Genomic DNA, 21,009 nt, shown 5'->3' on the forward strand with positions numbered 1-21,009 from the left:
AGGGGCACTTTCAGCCCAAAAATTTGGGCTGAAAATCTCGGCTTATACTCGAGTATATACGGTATTACTGTATTCTCGACCTTCAAGATTTTGAATGCCCTTTTTTTTAGTCTTATTAAACTTTGTAGTGTTTTATTTATCCATAATTCTTTCTTTGTATCCCTGGAAATTTTATTACCAGAGGGTATATATTTTCTACAGCATTCTAGTAGTATATCCTTAAACACGCCCCCATTTAGGATATGTGTGCACGTTGAGCATTTGTATGCAGAAATTTCTGCAAGGTTTCTGTGTCTCTTGGCAGGAAAATCGCTGTGGAAAAAACGAAAGTTTTCGTCACATTTTTGTATGCATTTTTTTTGTACAGCAATGAATGCTTTTTTCGAGCTAAATAAAGATATTGTTTTTAAAAAGTTTTGTGACTTAATTTCTTGGTTCAACACCACCTTTTCATGCTGATGCAGTAGCATTAGGATAATTAGATTAGAGCTTGGTGTCAGCAGCAGTCATTTACACCTAGCTCTAAGGGTACCGTCACACAGTGCAATTTTGATCGCTACGACGGCACGATTCGTGACGTTCGAGCGATATAGTTACGAGATCGCAATGTCTGACACGTTCCTGCGATCAGGGACCCCGCTGAAAATCGTACGTCGTAGCAGATCGTTTGAAACTTTCTTTCGTCGTCTAGTGTCCCGCTGTGGCGGCATGATTGCATGGTGTAACATATATCGTATACGATGTGCGCATAGTAACCAACGGCTTCTACATCGCACATACGTCATGAAATTATCGCTCCAGCGTCGTAGATTGCAAAGTGTGACAGCAGTCTACGACGCTGGAGCGATATTGTTACGACGCTGGAGCGTCACGGATCGTACCGTCGTAGCGATCAAAATTGCACTGTGTGACGGTACCCTAAGCTTAGTAATGAAAAAGGTGTCAGCCAGACACATTCATTACTAAGCCAATAAGTAAACACATACACACACACAAAGTCACCAGCCTATGTAGGAGCGTTAACGGAAGGAACGTATATAGGCTGTAACCAGACAGCAACTGTTAATTTAAAAAAAAAAAAATTATAAAAAAAAAAAAATTGTGTGCACCCACGTAATTTTAATAACCAGCAGAGGGAATGCTGATGGCTGAGGGCTGTTGTTAATATTCTGGGAAGGAGCTAAAAGCCATAAAGTTTCCCATACTATTTATATCAGCTTGCAGCGGTTTGCTTAGACTTTACTGGCTAGTTTACATGGGGACCCCAGAAAAAAAATGACATAGGGTCCCCCTATAAAATCTAACCAGCAAATGCTAGACAGACAGCTGCAAGCTGATATTAATAGCCTAGGAAGCGGCCATGGATACTGGCCTCACCCAGACTAAAAACATCAGCTCTCGGCCACCCCAGAAAAAGCACATCTATAAGATGAGCCAAATCTGGCGCTTAGCCTCATTCTTCCCACTTGCCCTGTAGCGGTGGCAAGTGGGGTTCACATTTGTGGGGTTGATGTCACATTTGTATTGTCAGGTGACATCAAGCCCACAGGTTAGTAACGGAGAGACGTCTATAAGACACCTATCCATTAGTAACGCCATAAAAATAAAATAACCACAATATTCCTCAGCTGTCCACAGAGAAGATATTCCATAACATCACACGACGATCCTGATCATTTTGAGAGCAGTCACTGATGTGACTTATCTCAAAGACAGCCCGCAAAACACTGACAGGAGGTAATCGCTCCCACAGTGTATCACTGAGCTGCTGTGAGAGAGTTCACTGGAGTTCATCAGCTGATCAGCTTCGGTGATTTCCCTTATGGCACCACTGCTACGTGGGAAAGTTCTCACCCAGCGGTGCTGTAAGTGAGAGCACAGGAGATGCAGAACTCCGGTGAACTCTCATGGCAGCTCCGTGATACACTGCGGGAATGATTACCTACTGTCAGTGTATCGCCAGCGGCCGGGTATAGCGGTCACATCTCCCGATGTGACTGTTCTACACGCAAGATCACCGTGGGATTATGTGGACTATGGCGGACATGTGAGTATATGTTGGTTTATTATTTTACATTATTTCTAGGAGACGAAGGTGTCGGGGATTTGGTGTTAGGTGAGTATATTGGGTTTTAATTTTTATTTTAATATGTAAGTATTGATATTACGTCTCCCATCTGCGGCTCCTGCTGTCACTGTTATCAGTGACAGCAGACGTAGCCTGATGGGAGCAGTAGTCTCATTGGCCCACGCCTGCAGGTCCAGGCACAGCTGACATCTGACAGCGTTACCCCGCAGCGCTCTGACCGATGGTATTACCGGCGGTAGCGTTACCGCCAATAAGAACTACCGCGCCAGTGTTTCCCATGCTGTCACACAGATGACAGCGTGGGAACCACCACAGGAAGACAGTAAAACGCAAAAAAAACCTCAGCAAATCCGTAGCAAATCCGCAAACATTTTTATACCTGCCCACTTGGAAGATTAGGCACCAATGATATCGGCTGATGATTGTGCTTCCCTCACCTCTTCTGGGTGGTGCTTACATATAAAGTCATGATATATTACACAGACAAGAAATGGAGCATTCACCTGGTCTTCTTGTTGAATGCATTTAATCCATATTAGATTATATCAACATCTTAATAAAGTGCATGGTGCGGTGTGCATCACTCTCCTGCACACCGCACCATGCACTTTATTGAGCTGTTGATATCATGTAATATGGATTAAAGGCATTCAACAAGAAAGACAGGGTGAGTGCTCCATTTCTTTTCTTCTTGTCTGCGATTTTTATACCTGCCTTTTTGCGGCAGATTTGACCGACTCAATAGAAGTCATATAGCAGAAAAAAGAAAAAAATATATACCAGCTCACCTGTCGGCATGTGTTGTGGGGAAGCACGGATAACGTGTAGTCATCACGTGAGCAAGCAATCCAAAAAAAGAGAAAAAAATCCAGCTTCCAAAAATTTACAAATTTATTCAGGATAAAAGGCAAAGTCCAGTCCAATCCAATAAATTACATAGTGAAGAGTAGCAAGCTACGCGTTTCGAACAATGGTATGTTCTTTCTCAAAGCTACTGCATACATGTGGCAGCAAGGTTAAATACCAGCTGTCACCAATGAGAATTACTCTGTCGATCACATGATAAACAGAGCAAATCATCTGGTTAAAAATCTTATATTAACAAAAAAACAAAGAATAACTTAAACAACTTACAACAAAATAAAGAAAGAAAGAAAAACGCAAGAAAAACATAATACATATTATAGTTGCAATTCAGTAGTGGAACATGATCTCTCTCCGCGCATTCAGACCTGCAGGGTAGCAGGTATTCAGGCAGAACATCCAGTATGCTTCACGGGTCATTAAACGTCTCTTGAAATCTCCCCCTCTCGCTGATAGTTTAAGTTTCTCAATGCCGACGACTCGCAGAGATGCCGTGCTCCTCTGATGACAGGTAATAAAGTGCTTAGATGCAAATGACATAGATCGATTATCATTAACAGAAGTAATAATATCTGTAATATGTTCAGAAATGCGAGTTTTGAGCATTCTTGTGGGGCATCCTATATAACTTAAATTACATTCTATACATTTAATCATGTAAATTACATTTTTACTACTACAATTAATGAACTGTTGTATTTTATATTGTTGTTTATCTTCACTGTCGTAGAAAAAATGTGCAGTGTTAGAATGGGCACACGTCCTGCATCTAGAAGCACCACAGCGATAAAAACCACTGGAATGTAACCAAGTGCACAATGGGTTAACTGAGCTGAAAAAACTAGGAGAAAGAGTATCTGAAAGAGTGGTGGCTTTTTTTGCTACTACCTGACACCCTGACGACAAAATGGTAGAAAGTGTCTCATCTTCATACAGAATGGGAATATTTGTAAGAATCAATGATTTAATATTGTTGTATTGAGGGCTATATTGAATAGAGCAAATCACTTTTTGATTCTCAGTATTGCTACTATTTTTTTCTTTTGGTCTTATCATATCACATCGTTTTTTCTTTTGAACAATTTTCCTAGCCCTATTTAGCGACCAATTAGGATATCCCCTCTTTTTTAACTTTACACAACATGTATCTATCTCTTGTTTTAAAGCCACAGCATCACTACAATTTCTGGTGATTCTATTTAATTCACCTACTGGTATTGACTTAATAGTGTGACTTGGGTGGCTACTAGAAGCATGTAAAATGCTGTTACCAGATAGAGGTTTGTAATACGTAGAAGTGGTGATGGTCTCATCAACAGTGCCACATAGTGCAAGATCCAAAAATGCAATCATATGGGGATCAGTACTGCATGTAAAACGAAGATTGAGCGCATTTGAATTAAAGTAGCTCAGAAGCTCTGGTATGGCAGATACATTACCACTCCAGATAAGGAGCGTATCATCTATGTATCTACCATACCAGAACACATCAGACAGAAAAGGGTTGTCATCAGAATACAAACACAGTTCCTCCCAGTAGGACATAACCAAATTGGCTATCGAAGGTGAGTGCTTACCGCCCATAGAAACTCCCTTACATTGAAGATAAAACTGTCGGTCAAAAGAAAAATAGTTATGATTCATCAGAAAAAATACAGCTTGCATTATAAAATTAAATAGATCATTAGTGTAATTACTGTATTTATCTAGATGGAATTCTAACGCCTGAATAATGACATTCTGTGGTATGGACGTGTAAAGCGAAATGACATCACACCCAATCCAATGAAAATTCTCCTTCCATGTAATATTAGAGAGTTGATATAAAACATCTTTAGAATCTCTCAAAAAACCTGGAACTCTCACAACTAAAGGCTGCAACAACGAATCCACCCATTGACTAAGGTGCTCAGTCAGAGATCCTACACTAGAAATAATAGGACGCATTGGAGGGGGTACAATTTCCTTATGGACTTTGGGTAAACCGTATATAGTGGGGATGACAGGATGGTTGGCTTTTAAATATTCCATCTGTGTTTTAGTCAGCACGCCCAGTGCTACACCATCATCCACCAAACAAAACAGCTCTTTTTTAAAAGAGACTGTGGGATCTGTAGATAGTTTTTTATATGTGGTTTTATCATTTAGTAAATCATTCATCTGATCTCCATATGTAGCAGTGTCCATCACCACAATTAAGCCACCTTTGTCTGCTTTTTTTACAACTATTTCTTTCATATTTTTGATCTCTTGAATATCTTTGCGCTGCTTATAATTAAGATTGCCAGTATGCACCTTTTGTTTTACACACATGTCTAGAGATCTTAGTTCCCGTTCAATAACATATGGAGATCAGATGAATGATTTACTAAATGATAAAACCACATATAAAAAACTATCTACAGATCCCACAGTCTCTTTTAAAAAAGAGCTGTTTTGTTTGGTGGATGATGGTGTAGCACTGGGCGTGCTGACTAAAACACAGATGGAATATTTAAAAGCCAACCATCCTGTCATCCCCACTATATACGGTTTACCCAAAGTCCATAAGGAAATTGTACCCCCTCCAATGCGTCCTATTATTTCTAGTGTAGGATCTCTGACTGAGCACCTTAGTCAATGGGTGGATTCGTTGTTGCAGCCTTTAGTTGTGAGAGTTCCAGGTTTTTTGAGAGATTCTAAAGATGTTTTATATCAACTCTCTAATATTACATGGAAGGAGAATTTTCATTGGATTGGGTGTGATGTCATTTCGCTTTACACGTCCATACCACAGAATGTCATTATTCAGGCGTTAGAATTCCATCTAGATAAATACAGTAATTACACTAATGATCTATTTAATTTTATAATGCAAGCTGTATTTTTTCTGATGAATCATAACTATTTTTCTTTTGACCGACAGTTTTATCTTCAATGTAAGGGAGTTTCTATGGGCGGTAAGCACTCACCTTCGATAGCCAATTTGGTTATGTCCTACTGGGAGGAACTGTGTTTGTATTCTGATGACAACCCTTTTCTGTCTGATGTGTTCTGGTATGGTAGATACATAGATGATACGCTCCTTATCTGGAGTGGTAATGTATCTGCCATACCAGAGCTTCTGAGCTACTTTAATTCAAATGCGCTCAATCTTCGTTTTACATGCAGTACTGATCCCCATATGATTGCATTTTTGGATCTTGCACTATGTGGCACTGTTGATGAGACCATCACCACTTCTACGTATTACAAACCTCTATCTGGTAACAGCATTTTACATGCTTCTAGTAGCCACCCAAGTCACACTATTAAGTCAATACCAGTAGGTGAATTAAATAGAATCACCAGAAATTGTAGTGATGCTGTGGCTTTAAAACAAGAGATAGATACATGTTGTGTAAAGTTAAAAAAGAGGGGATATCCTAATTGGTCGCTAAATAGGGCTAGGAAAATTGTTCAAAAGAAAAAACGATGTGATATGATAAGACCAAAAGAAAAAAATAGTAGCAATACTGAGAATCAAAAAGTGATTTGCTCTATTCAATATAGCCCTCAATACAACAATATTAAATCATTGATTCTTACAAATATTCCCATTCTGTATGAAGATGAGACACTTTCTACCATTTTGTGGTCAGGGTGTCAGGTAGTAGCAAAAAAAGCCACCACTCTTTCAGATACTCTTTCTCCTAGTTTTTTCAGCTCAGTTAACCCATTGTGCACTTGGTTACATTCCAGTGGTTTTTATCGCTGTGGTGCTTCTAGATGCAGGACGTGTGCCCATTCTAACACTGCACATTTTTTCTACGACAGTGAAGATAAACAACAATATAAAATACAACAGTTCATTAATTGTAGTAGTAAAAATGTAATTTACATGATTAAATGTATAGAATGTAATTTAAGTTATATAGGATGCACCACAAGAATGCTCAAAACTCGCATTTCTGAACATATTACGGATATTATTACTTCTGTTAATGATAATCGATCTATGTCATTTGCATCTAAGCACTTTATTACCTGTCATCAGAGGAGCACGGCATCTCTGCGAGTCGTCAGCATTGAGAAACTTAAACTATCAGCGAGAGGGGGAGATTTCAAGAGACGTTTAATGACCCGTGAAGCATACTGGATGTTCTGCCTGAATACCTGCTACCCTGCAGGTCTGAATGCGCGGAGAGAGATCATGTTCCACTACTGAATTGCAACTATAATATGTATTATGTTTTTCTTGCGTTTTTCTTTCTTTCTTTATTTTGTTGTAAATTGTTTAAGTTATTCTTTGTTTTTTTGTTAATATAAGATTTTTAACCAGATGATTTGCTCTGTTTATCATGTGATCGACAGAGTAATTCTCATTGGTGACAGCTGGTATTTAACCTTGCTGCCACATGTATGCAGTAGCTTTGAGAAAGAACATACCATTGTTCGAAACGCGTAGCTTGCTACTCTTCACTATGTAATTTATTGGATTGGACTGGACTTTGCCTTTTATCCTGAATAAATTTGTAAGTTTTTGGAAGCTGGATTTTTTTCTCTTTTTTTGGATCAATAGAAGTCAATGGGTGCAGAAACGCTGCAGGGATGCACAAAGAATTTACATGCTGCAGAAAAAAAAACACTGCAAATACACATAGAAATGTACTGATCATGTGCACGACATTTCAGGATTGTCATTGAATTACCTGGCATAAGGATTCCATTGCGTTTTGGACCATTTCTGAGCAGAAAAAACACTGCAAAAACGCATCAAAAAAGCATTGTGTGCACATAGCCTTGTGGTCAGTATCCCCATTTACCATGAGATGGTCCCAGTCTACATGATTAAGCTCTTCCCTTAATTTGTTGAAATCAGCTTTCCTAAAGCTCCATGTTTTTGCATTTCCCTTTTTGAACGTTTGATTGAAAATTACTTTAAAACTTATCATATTATAGTCACTGCATCCCAAATGCTCCCTGACCTTCAGATCTGAAATTGTATCGGTTTTATTTGACAGAACCAGATCCAGGAGATTACCTCCCCTGGTTGGTTCATCTACCAGCTGAGAGAGGAAATTGTCCTGAATAGGGTTGAGCGACTTTTACTTTTTTAGGGTCGAGTCAGGTTTCGCGAAACCCGACTATCTCTAAAGTCGAGTCGAGTGAAATCGGCCGATTATGGCGTAAAGTTGGGGATCGACCGAAACACGAAACCCAATGCAAACTCAATGGGATTTTTTTTTTTTTTTTTTATATTCTCTCTCTCTCTCATGGCCGACCCCACACAGGGATCAGGTCGGGTTTCATGAAACCCGACTTTGCCAAAAGTCGGCGACTTTTGAAAATAAACGATCCGTTTCGCTCAACCCTAGTCCTGAATTGTGGATAATAACTTGCAGCTTTTAGTGCAACCAGAAGATTCTAAGTCCCACTGAATGTCTGCATAGTTAAAATCCCCCATAATATGGACCTAATTATTATCTGTTGCCTTTTTAAATTTGCTGCAGCATTTACTCCTCTACCTGTTCAGCTATATTGGCAGTCCAGTTGTTTTGTTTTTTTTTATTTACCATGTTAGGCCCCTTTCACACATCAGTTTTTTTGCCATCAGTCGCAATTCATCGGATTTTGAAAAAAATGGATCCGGCGACTGATGCTGTTCGTCGTTTGCTAGAATGGAAGCCTACGACGACAGATTCCTTTTTTTAACTGAGCATGTTCCGACCCAATTAGCCAGATCCACTAGTTGGATCTGTCAATAAAACGAATCCGTCGCAGGTTCTATCACAGTGATCAAAATGTACCTGGAATGAATCTGCCATCCGATTCGGTGGGCGCACTGTGCATGCACCCACCATTTTGGAAGATGGCGGCGCCCATGGAGATGACAAATTAAAGGGAATTATGTGCACTCTGTAAAACAAAGATAGGCGGGTGCAGGCTGGACAGATAGTTCTAATCGTCACGAAAAACAGCCGCACTCCAATAGTATGCCAAAAGTATAACTTTATTCATGCGTACAGACATCACCAGGAGCTTTATGACAAACAGTTTGCGGACAATAAGGTTAACGTTTTGATCGAGGGCGGTCTTTGTCAAAACCTCACTTATGTTAGGGGTGCATAGAGGAGAAAGGAGTCAGTCCAGAAAAGGCGGTGCTTGTGGGAGCATGGGGAAGCTATGTCCGTACCGTGGGTGATGCAGGCACCACCTTTTCTGGACTGACTCCTTTCTCCTCTATGCACCCCTAACATAAGTGAGGTTTTGACAAAGACCGCCCTCGGTCGAAATGTTAACCTTATTGTCTGCAACCTGATTACGTCATAAAGCACCTGGTGATATCTGTACGCATGAATAAAGTTGTACTTTTGGCATGAAAATTCATACTATTGGAGTGCGGCTGTTTTTCATAGAGATGACAGACGGACACCGGGAGGGACACCGGAGCTCGGAAAGTATGGGGGGGGGGGTGAGAACGGACTGCGGGGGAAGCGGACAGGAGGACGGAGGGGAGCGGAGAACAGCAGAAGACAGGACAGAGGGGAGGAGATCGGTGGCAGATCGTGCTCTCCGGCCATGGCCAATGATATTGCAGCATCGGCCATGGCAGGATTGTAATATTTCACCAATTTTCATTGGTGAAATATTACGATTGCTCTGATTAAAAGTGAAACAGTCACTTTCAACAGCCAATCAGAGCGATCGTAGCCACGGGGGAGCTGAAGTACCACTCCCCCTGTCCCTGCAGGTCGGGTGAAATTAGAGTTAACTCTTTCACCCGACCTGCAGGAACGCGATCATTCTGTGACGCAGCATATGCGTCACAGGTCGAATTGGCACCGACTTTCATAACGCATACACTGTGTCACAGGTCGGGAAGGGGTTAAAGGTAAAACTGTTTAGACATTGTCGGCACCAAAGTCACTGAATACTGATGTAATGGATATCTTTTGTTGACCTTGGTTTTAGTCTGACCTGTCTAATTTACACACCAAAAATTTAGGGGGGACAGTTCAAAGGAGTAGGGGGAGGAGCTGGGGAGAAAATTGAGTGTGTCAATTATACTCAAGAACATTGGTTGCATTTATCTTTATGTATTTGTGTGCAACTCATGATACTAATATTCACACTTGTTCTTTCATATTTTGTTTCATATCTTGTTTTTTATTTTTTGTTCGATAAAACGGTAATTAGACCTACCGGTAATTGTATTTCCAGGAATGCATCCTGACAGCACCATGGAGGACGTCCTTCTTATTCACAGTGGGACAGGAAACCACGAGAGGTTAAAAGGACCCTCCCACTACCACCCATCAGTGATTTTCCAATGTAACACATCTGGATGGATGCAAGAAGAGAAATTTTATTTAATCAAGAATTTGTCATACAAATGTTACATCACATAAGTATGGAATAGTTTGCAATAGGGAGGGAACAAATAGTGCTGTCAGGATGGATTCCTGGAAATACAATTACCCGTTGGTCTAATTACCGTTTTCTAGGTCACCATCTGACAGCATCATGGAGAAATACCAAAGTATAATGGTCCTAGGGTGGGACTGCTGCATGAAGCACTTTCCTGCCAAACGTTAATTGAGTCGACACCACATCTAGTTTATAATGATTGGTGAAGGTACTAAGAATTGACCAGAATGCAGCCCTGCAGATCTGCTCCGCTGAGGCCCCCCCTTTCTACGCCCAAGAAATAGCCATAACTCTAGTTGAATGGGCCCTAAGACTCTGGGGGTCTCTTCCCCTGTGCCACATAAGCTAAGTTTATTGTGGATCTGATCCACCTGGCTATAGTGGACTTAGATGCCTTTCTTCCCTTATTTGGACCCCTGTACTGAATAAATAGATTATCTTGTCTCCAGTTCCTGTTGCTTCCAGGTACTTAAGAACCGTCTCCCTGACATCCAAATTATGGTAGGATCTTTCCTTCGGGTTTTTAGGGAAATGACAAAATGAAAGAAGCACCACCTCCTGATTCATATTTGACTCTGATATGACTTTTGGGAGAAAAGCTGGATCTAGTCTCAAAACTAAACAGTCATCGAACACATGGAGACAAGGGTTCTGAATAGATAGGGCTTGAAGCTCCCGTAGCCTCTTTGCCGATGTGATAGCCACTAGGAATACGGTTTTGAGTGAAAGTTTACCGATCTCTATATTTTCTGCTAGATCATAGAGGTGCCTACATAATGTGTTAAGCACTAAATTAAGGTCCTAAGGAAGGACGGTCTTCCATATTAAGGGTTTCAGCCTCTGAACTGCTTTTGAAAAATTACCTATCCAAGGATGGGAAGACAAGGAGGAGTCATAAAATGCACTGAGGGCTGCAATCTGCACCATTAGGGTACAAGGCCTAAGCCCTTTTTTGAACCCTGACTGTAAGAAATCAAGAATCTTGGGGAAATCGGGCCGGTCAGTATCGACTGTCGCCTCTCCACAGTAACTGCAGAATTTTTTCCAAATCTTCCTATAAATTGCGGAAGTCACTGGCTTTCTACTTGCTTGTAGGGTTGAGATAACTTCATCTGACAGGCCTCTAGATCTTAAGACTTGACGTTCATGATCCAGGATGATAGCTGGAGGGCTTCCAGGTTGGGGTGCAGAATCGGACCTTGCTGGAGAAGATCTTTTCTTTTTGGAAGCAACAGGGGTTCTTCTTCCGACATCTTCCTTAGTAATGGGAACCAGCTCCTCTTCAGCCAAAAAGGTACTACCGGTATCACTGTGGCCCTGTCGTCGTATATTTTTCTGAGTGTTCTTGGAATTAGAGAGAGAGGTGGGAATGCATACAACAGTCCGTTGTTCCATGACTGGGAAAGGGCGTTGACCCCTGCTGGACCCCCCAGAGGGTTCAAGGAGTAGGAGGTCCTGACCTGTGCATTTTCCCTAACGCAAATAGATCTATGTCTGTTTTTCCCCAGCGATGGCATAATACGTTGAACACTTCGTCGTTCAACTCCCACTCTGTTGCGGATACTTTCCACCTGCTCAGAAAATCTGCCACCTGGTTCTTGGTGCCTTCCAGATGTACCGCCGAGATTGATAGAACCGATCTCTCTGCCCAGCTGAAGATCCGTCCTGCCAGACTCTGCAAAGTTGGATGCCTTGGACCGCCCTGATGTCGGAGGAAGGCCACTGTCGTTGTATTGTCCGACAGTATCTTTACATGTTTGTTTTCCACTATGGACTAGGACTGAGACAGAACCTTCCAAACCGCGTGCAACTCCCTGAAGTTGGACGAGTTCCTGCTCTCTTCTGCAGACCTGTCCGCCCCATCCCTGCTGACTCGCATCTGTGGTGACTACGACACACGGGGACTGGACCCACGCAACACCTCTCTGGAGATTTCTGGAAATGGTCCACCAATCTAGAGATCTTCTGACCTGCGGGGATAGCACCATCTTTCTGTCTAGCGAGCTCTGCTTCCTGTTCCAGGCGGCTAGAATCGCCTGTTGAAGACCACGAGAATGAAACTGGCTCCAGCTCACACAGTCCTAGGATCTTCATAGCATCTCTGACGGAGATCCGGCTTCGTGTAAATTGACGAATCCTGTCTCTTATGTTGGCTTGCTTTTCTTCTAGTAGGAAAGACATTTTTGCCACTGAGTCTATCATGACTCCCAAAAATTTTATTTTTGGTTTGGGTACTAGATCTGATTTTTTCCAGTTTATGATCCAACCCAACTTCTGCAGTGAGGAGATCAACGACTGACAGTCGATTCTGAGCTGTTCTATGTAATCTGCCACTACCAAAAAATCATCTAGGTAGTGGATTACAGTAATGTTGTATTTTCTCAGGTAAGCCACCACTTCTACCATCAGCTTTGTGAAAATTCTGGGAGCTGATGAGAGCCCGAAAGGAAGGCAGCGAAACTGGTAGTGGTAAAAACGGCATTTGGATGTTTCTCACCCAGCAGTTCGCCCCCAGCAGTTCGCCCCCGGGTACATTTACTTCACCAGTGGGAAGTTATACCATCCAGCTGCCATACCATCACACCAGAGGACCCTTTTAAGCCGTGTCAGTCCCTACTGACCGAATACCACAGGTGGCATCACGAACACCAACTTTATTCACCAAACCCTTAAAAGACTTTTCCCTTTTATTTGAGTGCCCAGGGTCACGGACCTGGTTGCAGCCACAGTGACGTCCCCTTCAAGTACCGACCCTGGCGTCACGAACAGGATGTACCCAGGGGCAAACTGCTGGGGGTGAACTGCTAGGGGCTAACTGCTGGGGGCGAACAGCTAGGGGCGAACTGCTAGGGGAAAACTGCTAGGGCCAAACTGCTAGGGGCAAACTGCTAGGGGCAAACTGCTAGGGGCAAACTGCTAGGGGCAAACTGCTAGGGGCGAAACATCCTATAACCGGTAAAAACTGCCTTCTCTCTCTATGGCAAACCTTGGATATTTTTGGTGGTCTACATGCTTCATCTGCACGCTATAGAAGCGATCAGCCTGCAAAAAATGATTGTCCCATAGTGGGACAAAGTAAAAAAAGTTAGAAAAAAAAAAGTAAATTGTAAAAATAAAATAATAATAAAAAAAATCATCTATATATATTCTATCTCTAAATAAATATTTGAATGAAAAAAAACAAAAACAATGAACGTTCACATGTTTTGTATCGCCGTGGCCGCAACGACCCGAGCTATAAAAGTGTCCCACTAGTTCACCCCTTTAGTTTACACCATAAAATTTTTTAAAAAAGGCAAAAAAAATGTTTTACCATCATCATACCACTGAACAAAAAGTAGAATAACACACGATCAAAAAGATAGATATAAATAAAGATGGTACCGCTGAAAACGTCATCTTGTCCAGCAAAAAACAAGCCCCCATAAAGCTCCATTAGCAGAAAAATAAGGGTTATAGCTCTCAGATTAAAGTGATGCAAAAACAATTATTTTTTAAATTATTTATTGAATAAAAGCACCAAAAAATAAAAAAATATATAATTGAGGTATCGCTGTAATCGTACTCATCCAAAGAATAAAACTGACTTATCAATTTTTCCACACGGAATGGTATAAACCCCACTCTCCCCCCACCCCAAACAAAAAGAAATTAATGAACTGCTGGTTTTTGTTCATTCTGCCTCCCAAAAATTGGAATAGAAAGCGATCAAAAAATGTTATGTGCCCGGAAATTGGACCAATAAAAAGACAACTCGTCCCGCAAAAAACAAGACCTCACATGACTCTGTGGGCTAAAATATGGAAAAAATTATAGCTCTCAAAATGTGGTGATGCAACAACTATTTTTGAAAAAAAAAAGCATCTTTTACTGTGTCACAGCAGCCAAACATAAAAACCAGCTATGAGGCCTCTTTCACATGTCCCAATATTTACGGTACTGAAGATGTGAATGTCCGTGTGTGTAATACTTGTGGCACACGTGTGGCAACCGTGTGCCGCATCAGTACCACACGGATGGCCATCAGCGAAGAAGTGTTACAGTAAGTGCTGTTCCGCGGCGCCGGGTGCTTAACACGGCTCTCATCATTCTCCCTGCTCTGCCGGCGATCGGCGCGAGCAGGGGAGAATGATGAGAGTTATATTTAAGTGACAAAAGAGACAGCAGGCGGCAGCTGATCAGTCTACCCCTACTGCTGCTAATAAGTGACAGCAAGAGCGGCGTATTCATAAACCGCCGCCTGCGCTATAAATAAATTAAAAAAACGGCGTGGGTTCCCCGGCAGAGCAGGGGAGAATGATGAGAGCCGTGTTCAGCACCCAGCACCAGGAAACAGTGCTTATTGTAACGATTCTTCCCTGACGCCGATGCATGTCACATGGCTGACATCCATGTGTGTTATGCATATGCACGTGTGCAGGACGTTTTGTGGCCTGTGCTGACATTAAAAAAACGGACATGTCAGCGTGTTTTGCCTATGGACACACGGTCCGTGGAAACACACTGATATGTGCACAGACCGAGTCACTTGAATGGGCAAATAGCGCTCCGTTCCACCCGAGTGTCTTCGCATGGCTAACTGGCAATGTACAGCCACATATGGGGTATTGCCACGTTCAGTAGAAATTGTGTAAAAAAATTTGGTGCCATTTTTACCCAATTCTTGTGTGAAAATCTAAAATGTTTGGCTAAAACCACATTTTGGAGGTAAAAATGTAGTTATTTTGTCCTCACTGCCCAATGGTATAAAATTCTGTGACACTCATGGTGTCTATGAGACGCTTTGCACAAAATTTGGCCAAATAGTGAGCCCATTAACCATCGTCAAGGTGGCCTCATTAATTTGATGGGTCCCTGACCTCCCTGTCCAAATGTGAACACTTACCTAAGGCTAATGCCTGAATACATGGGTGAATGTGAACACCTCTCTCAGTCAAGCCAACATACAAGGGTTGGCCGGAACCAAATGTGATCAGATGTAATTAAAAACCACATGGTCCAATCCGCCACGTCACTCTATCTAATCAAACAGATCCATAAAACTAAACTAAAATTAGATGCACTACTAACGAACAGAACAGAAAAAGCAATAACATGGACCAAGTCGTCCTTCTACAAACACGCCAACAAACCTAGCAATATGCTAGCTCGTAAACTTAGCAATAAAGAGCTTCTAAACAATATTCCCTCTATCAAAGACCCAACAGGCCAAACCACAGCCCACCCAGAAACTATTTACAGCACATTTCATAAATACTACCAAACTCTCTACACCACCCCCCCCCCCCAACCTCCCCCCACCCCCCCGCAGCATCTTCAGTCTTTCTTAGAAAATTTGACACTCCCTAAGATACCTGTCTCCGCCATTGGTCACCTCCAAACGCCCATCACCACAGAGGAAGTATTGTCAACAATTAAGAACCTCAAAAAAAACAAAGCCCCTGGACCTGACGGCCTCACGGCACTATACTATAAAAAATTTGGTGACATACTTACACCTCACATTCAACACTTCTGTAACGCCCTTCTAAATGGGAACCAAATGCCGCCCGAATTTTATGCCGCGCACGTAACAATAATCCCTAAACTTAAAAAAGACCATCTCTACCCCAAGAACTACAGGCCCATTTCTCTACTGAATGTAGACCTAAAAATATTTACATCTATCATGACAACCAGGATCAATACAGTCCTACCTACATTGGTCCACCGTGATCAAGTAGGATTTATACCTAAAAGGCAGGGCCCGGACAATATTAGAAGGAACCTGAATCTCATACACTCAGCAAATTACCACAGACGGCCTCTATTGATGCTGACTCTCGACATAGAAAAAGCTTTCGATTCGGTCTCCTGGACGTACCTATTTGAAGTCCTAGCAAAATTTGGTGTCCCGGCAGGTATTATATCAAGCCTTAAATTACTATACGATAGCCCTACGGCTTATTTAAAATGACCTTCCAATCAGCCCGCCCCTATCAATATTCAGCGAGGCACAAGGCAAGGGTGCCCGTTATCGCCAGCTCTGTTCGCCCTGGCTATGGAGCCCCTGGCAGAAGCCATTCGAACCAACCCTAATATCCACGGGCCCCGGGATCTAGGTGATCAATACAAGGCAAGCCTCTTCGCAGATGACCTACTTTTGACCCCTACCAACCCAATTACCTCACTCCCGAATCTATTCACCGTCCTGCGCAAATTCGAACTCATTTCAGGCCTTAAGATCAACTTGACAAGTCTGAGGCCCTGTTCATCAACACCCCTAAAGACACACAAACCAACATAGTCTCCCAATTTAAATTTACTAAAAAAGAACATTACCTGACCTATCTGGGAGTTAACTTGACCTCCCATAGGTCGACCCTATTTAAATGGAACTACCTTCCACTATTAAAAAGCCTCCAATCAGATCTCGCTAGATGGTACTCTATGACATTATCCTGGCTCGGCAGACTGCATGCCATTAAGATGGTTACCCTCCCAAAATTCCTATACCTCTTCCGATCTCTACCTATCCCGTTGCCACCCAAGACATTACATGAAATCCATACCATGATTTCAAGGTTTTTATGGCAAGGCAAGAGACCCCGAATCCAACAGAAAACCTTATTCATACACAGAAGATTGGGGGGCCTATCCCTACCCAATTTTATATTATATTATAAGTCGGCCCAACTGGCCCAATTAATTAATGTCTGTACTGACAGGGATAGACAGCCCAGATGGATTGGCCTTGAATCCTCCTTCATGGCACCCTTCTCCTTACCAGGCCTAGTCTGGACTATGCAGAAACTTCCGAAGGGACTTCATATAACAGCACCATTTTCCTTCCACTCCCTGATCATTTGGCGGAAGGAGAGCTTTAAGCATGGCCTACAATCTAGACCCTCCCTATTGACCAACCTCTTCCATAACCCTGATTTTATACCAGAGTTAGATCCCCGTCTCTTCTCCTGGTGGATCTCTAATGGCATAACCACTTTGAGGCAACTTTGCACGCCCTTCCATACCCTACTTACCCGACGGGAATTCATCCAAAAACTCGCACCTCCGACCGAGGAGACACTGCGTACATGTCAAATGTTTCATTTTGCTAATCAGATCCTACAGATCCTACAATATAAAGTCCCTCCACGTCCTTCAAATTACAAACAGAGATGTTTAAATGACCCCCTGGGCGGAGGAACCATTTCCCTTATCTACGCATCTCTAAATAACACTCAGGGTGACGAAAAACTTAAATTTCTGGATCATTGGGAGGCAGATCTGAATATATCAATGTCCCTGGAGGAATGGAGGAGAAATTGTAATACACTCACTAGGGGTAGCTATCAATTCTCTTTGGTTGAGACATCCATCAAACTCTTACATAGGACCTACCAAGTTCCGAGTAAACTACATACCATTTACCCGAATGTGTCAGACCGTTGTTTTAGAGAATGCGGGGCCCAGGGAAACTTAAAACACAATTGGTGGGAGTGCCCGGTGGTATCAGCTCTATGGCGGAAGGTACAGTCCACTGTGGAAAAAATGTATGGCAAAACGGTCGCTTTGAGCCCAGCCGTATTCCTCTTGGGAGCTTGGGTACCTGGTTTCTCTAATAAACTTCACAACCTAGTCAGCCAACTTTGCATGGCTGCAAAGCTACACATTGCATCGAGGTGGAGGACTGCTTCTCTATCAATGTTGCTAGTGGTGGACAGGATGAACACCATTTTACTCTACGAAAGAATCCAAGCTACAAGGAACAACACATGGGACATCTATCAGACTTGGCGACCCTGGATGGAACTGGATGCTAATGTAAATCTAGGGCAGACCCTAATATTATCCTTGTGATGGCTATGTAATTTGTTCGTGTTCACTCATGTTATTCAGTGTAAAATAGCTAATGGACCCCCCTCATGTACTTCTCCCCCTCGTCTATGTCTTGTCGTCTATAAATGTTTATTCTGTCATTGATCGACTTATGTTTATTTCCCGCAATTTAAATTGTGTATTATTCCCTTGTACGGGAAACCTACTGTTTATTTCTTGTTCAGAAAATAAAAACTTATTGAAACTAAAAACCACATGGTGACGGGAGGAGTGCTCAGTCAGTAAGTTAGAAATGACAGAAAAAACACTGGCACATCCAAAATATGGTTGATGGGCTCACACTATTTGGCCAAATTTTGTGGAAAGCGTCTTATAAATATTTTTCCTAATGTTCAAATGCCATTTTGCTATTCATATTTCATGTATTTCAAATTCAACATGCTTTGGCACGATAGAGTGCAACCTTTTTTTGTATATTGTATATGGAGGTAGCTGCTCCTGGTATGCACCTGTTCACACTAGTTTGGATGTGCCAGTCGTTTTTCTGTCATTTCTATGTTCGCTTACTGACTGAGCACTCCTCCCTTCACCATGTGGTTTTTAATTACATCTAATCACACTCGGTACCGGCCAACCCATATGTAGGCTTTACTGAGAGAGGTGTCCACATTCACCCATGCATTCAGACATTAGCCTTCGGTAAGTGTGCACATTTGGACAGAGAGGTCAAGGACCCATCAGATTAATGAGACCACCTTGACAATGGTTAATGGGCTCACACTATTTGGCCAAATTTTGTGCTAAGTGTCTCATAAATATTTTTCCAAATGTTCAAAAGCCATTTTGCTATTCATATTTCATATTCAACATGCTTTGGCACGATAGAGTGCAACCTTATTTTGCATATTGTACATGGAGGTAGCTGCTCCTGGTATGCACCTATTCACACTAGTTTGGATGTGCCAGTCGTTTTTCTGTCATCACACCCATGGTATCAATATGATCACTGCACCACTAGATGAATTAATTGAGAGGTGAAGTTCATAAAATGCAGTCACTTATGGGGGGGTTCTGCTGTTCTGGCACCTCATGGGCTCTACCAATGGTTCATGGCACCTGCAAACCATAATAGTATAATCTGGCGCTCCTTGCCTTCTGAGATTTTCACTGTGCCTGAAAAATATTTCTCGATTACATGTACGGACCTCAGTTTATTGTAAAAAAAATAAAATTTCTTATTAGCCTTTAGAAAAATTAAAAACTTGGGGATAAAACAACAGTTTAGTGGCAAAAATGTAATTTATTCTTTCTTCACCGCTCAGTGGCATAAAATTCTGTGAGGCACATGTGAGATGGCACCCTCAAACCATTCCAGCAAAACCTTAACTCCAATATGGCGTCTCTTCCCTTCTGAGCTTTGCACTGTGGCTCAAATGTAGTATTCCCCTACATATGTGGTATCGGCGTACTAAAGAAAAATTGCACAACAACTTTTTTCTCCTGTTACCCTTGGTAAAATAAAAAATTGGGGTTGAAAATATTTTTGTGGAAAAAATATCATTTTTTATTTTCACGGCTCTACGTTATGAACTTCTGTGAAGCACTTGGGGGTTCAAAGTGCTCACCACACATCTAGATAAGTTCCTTGCGGGGTCTAGTTTCCAAAATGGGGTCACTTGTGGGGGGGTTCCACTGTTTAGGCACATCAAGGGATCTCCAAACACGACATGGCATCCAATCTCAATTCCAGCCAATTTTGGGTTGAAAAAGTCAAACAGCGCTCCTTCCCTTCCAAGCTCTGCCATGCGCCCAAACAGTGGTTTACCCCCAGATATGGGGTATCAGCGTACTCAGGACAAATTGCACAACAACTTTTGGGGTCTAATTTCTCCTGTTACCCTTGGGAAAATAAAAAATAATTGGATCTGAAGTAAATTTTTTTGTGAAAAAAAGTTAAATGTTCTTTTTTTTTAAAAAAAAAATATTCCAAAAATTCCTGTGAAGCACCTGAAGAGTTAATAAACATCTTGCATGTGGTTTTGAGCGTGCAGTTTTAAGAATCGTGTTACTTTTGGGTATTTTCTGTCATATAGACCCCTCAAAGTGACTTCAAATGTGAGGTGGTCCCTAAAAAACAAAAATTGTGTTGTAAAAATGAGAAATTGATGTTTAACTTTTAACCCTTAACTTCCTAACAAAAGAAAAAAAAATTGGTTCCAAAATTGTGCTTATGTAAAGTACACATGTGGGAAATGTTACTTATTAAGTATTTTGTGTGACATATCTCTGTGATTTAGGGGCATGAAAATTCAAAGTTGGAAAATTTCTACATTTACACCAAATTTCCGTTATTTTCACAAACGCAAGTCATATCAAAGAAATTTTACCACTATCATATAGTACAATATGTCACGAGAAAACTATGCCAGAGTCACCAGGATCCATGGAAGCGTTCCAGAGTTATTACCTCATAAAGGGACAGTGGTCAGAATTGTAAAAATTGGCCTGGTCATTAACATGCAAACCACCCTCGGGGGTAAAGGGGTTAAGAAGCAGTACTCACCAACATCACCTGCTCAGAGTACTCACCCAGTGTCCGTGTGCACCTCATCAGTGCTTCTCCTACTTTCATCCTAGTCTCAAGAGATGGAGTTTTTCCCGTAAGTGACACTGTCCTCTCATATTGTGATAGGAGGATAGGCAGGATGCGCTCAGGGATATCTCCGGACAATACAGCAATGCCTGGTTTTAAAAAGTAAAAGAAGGTAAGATTTTGTCTGTAGGTTATATGCTCAAAGAAGACTGGTACAATATGATTTTTGTGTTAAAATCCAATGTACAATAAAAAA

At 41.7% G+C, this 21,009-nt stretch overlaps 1 protein-coding gene across 3 annotated transcripts in view; it reads right to left on the reverse strand.

Moving 5' to 3' along the window:
• The window catches only part of TANGO6 (transport and golgi organization 6 homolog), a 113,423-nt gene that overhangs the window by 11,433 nt on the left and 80,981 nt on the right, over positions 1–21,009 (reverse strand). For all 3 annotated transcript variants that reach the window (XM_069756760.1, XM_069756761.1, XM_069756762.1), the window contains one exon: positions 20,750–20,902. In XM_069756760.1, coding sequence (XP_069612861.1) covers positions 20,750–20,902 — 153 coding nt within the window. The remainder of the gene's footprint in view (positions 1–20,749; positions 20,903–21,009) is intronic.

The sequence above is a fragment of the Ranitomeya imitator genome, chromosome 3, assembly GCF_032444005.1.
Source record: "Ranitomeya imitator isolate aRanImi1 chromosome 3, aRanImi1.pri, whole genome shotgun sequence".
Lineage (NCBI taxonomy): Eukaryota > Metazoa > Chordata > Amphibia > Anura > Dendrobatidae > Ranitomeya > Ranitomeya imitator.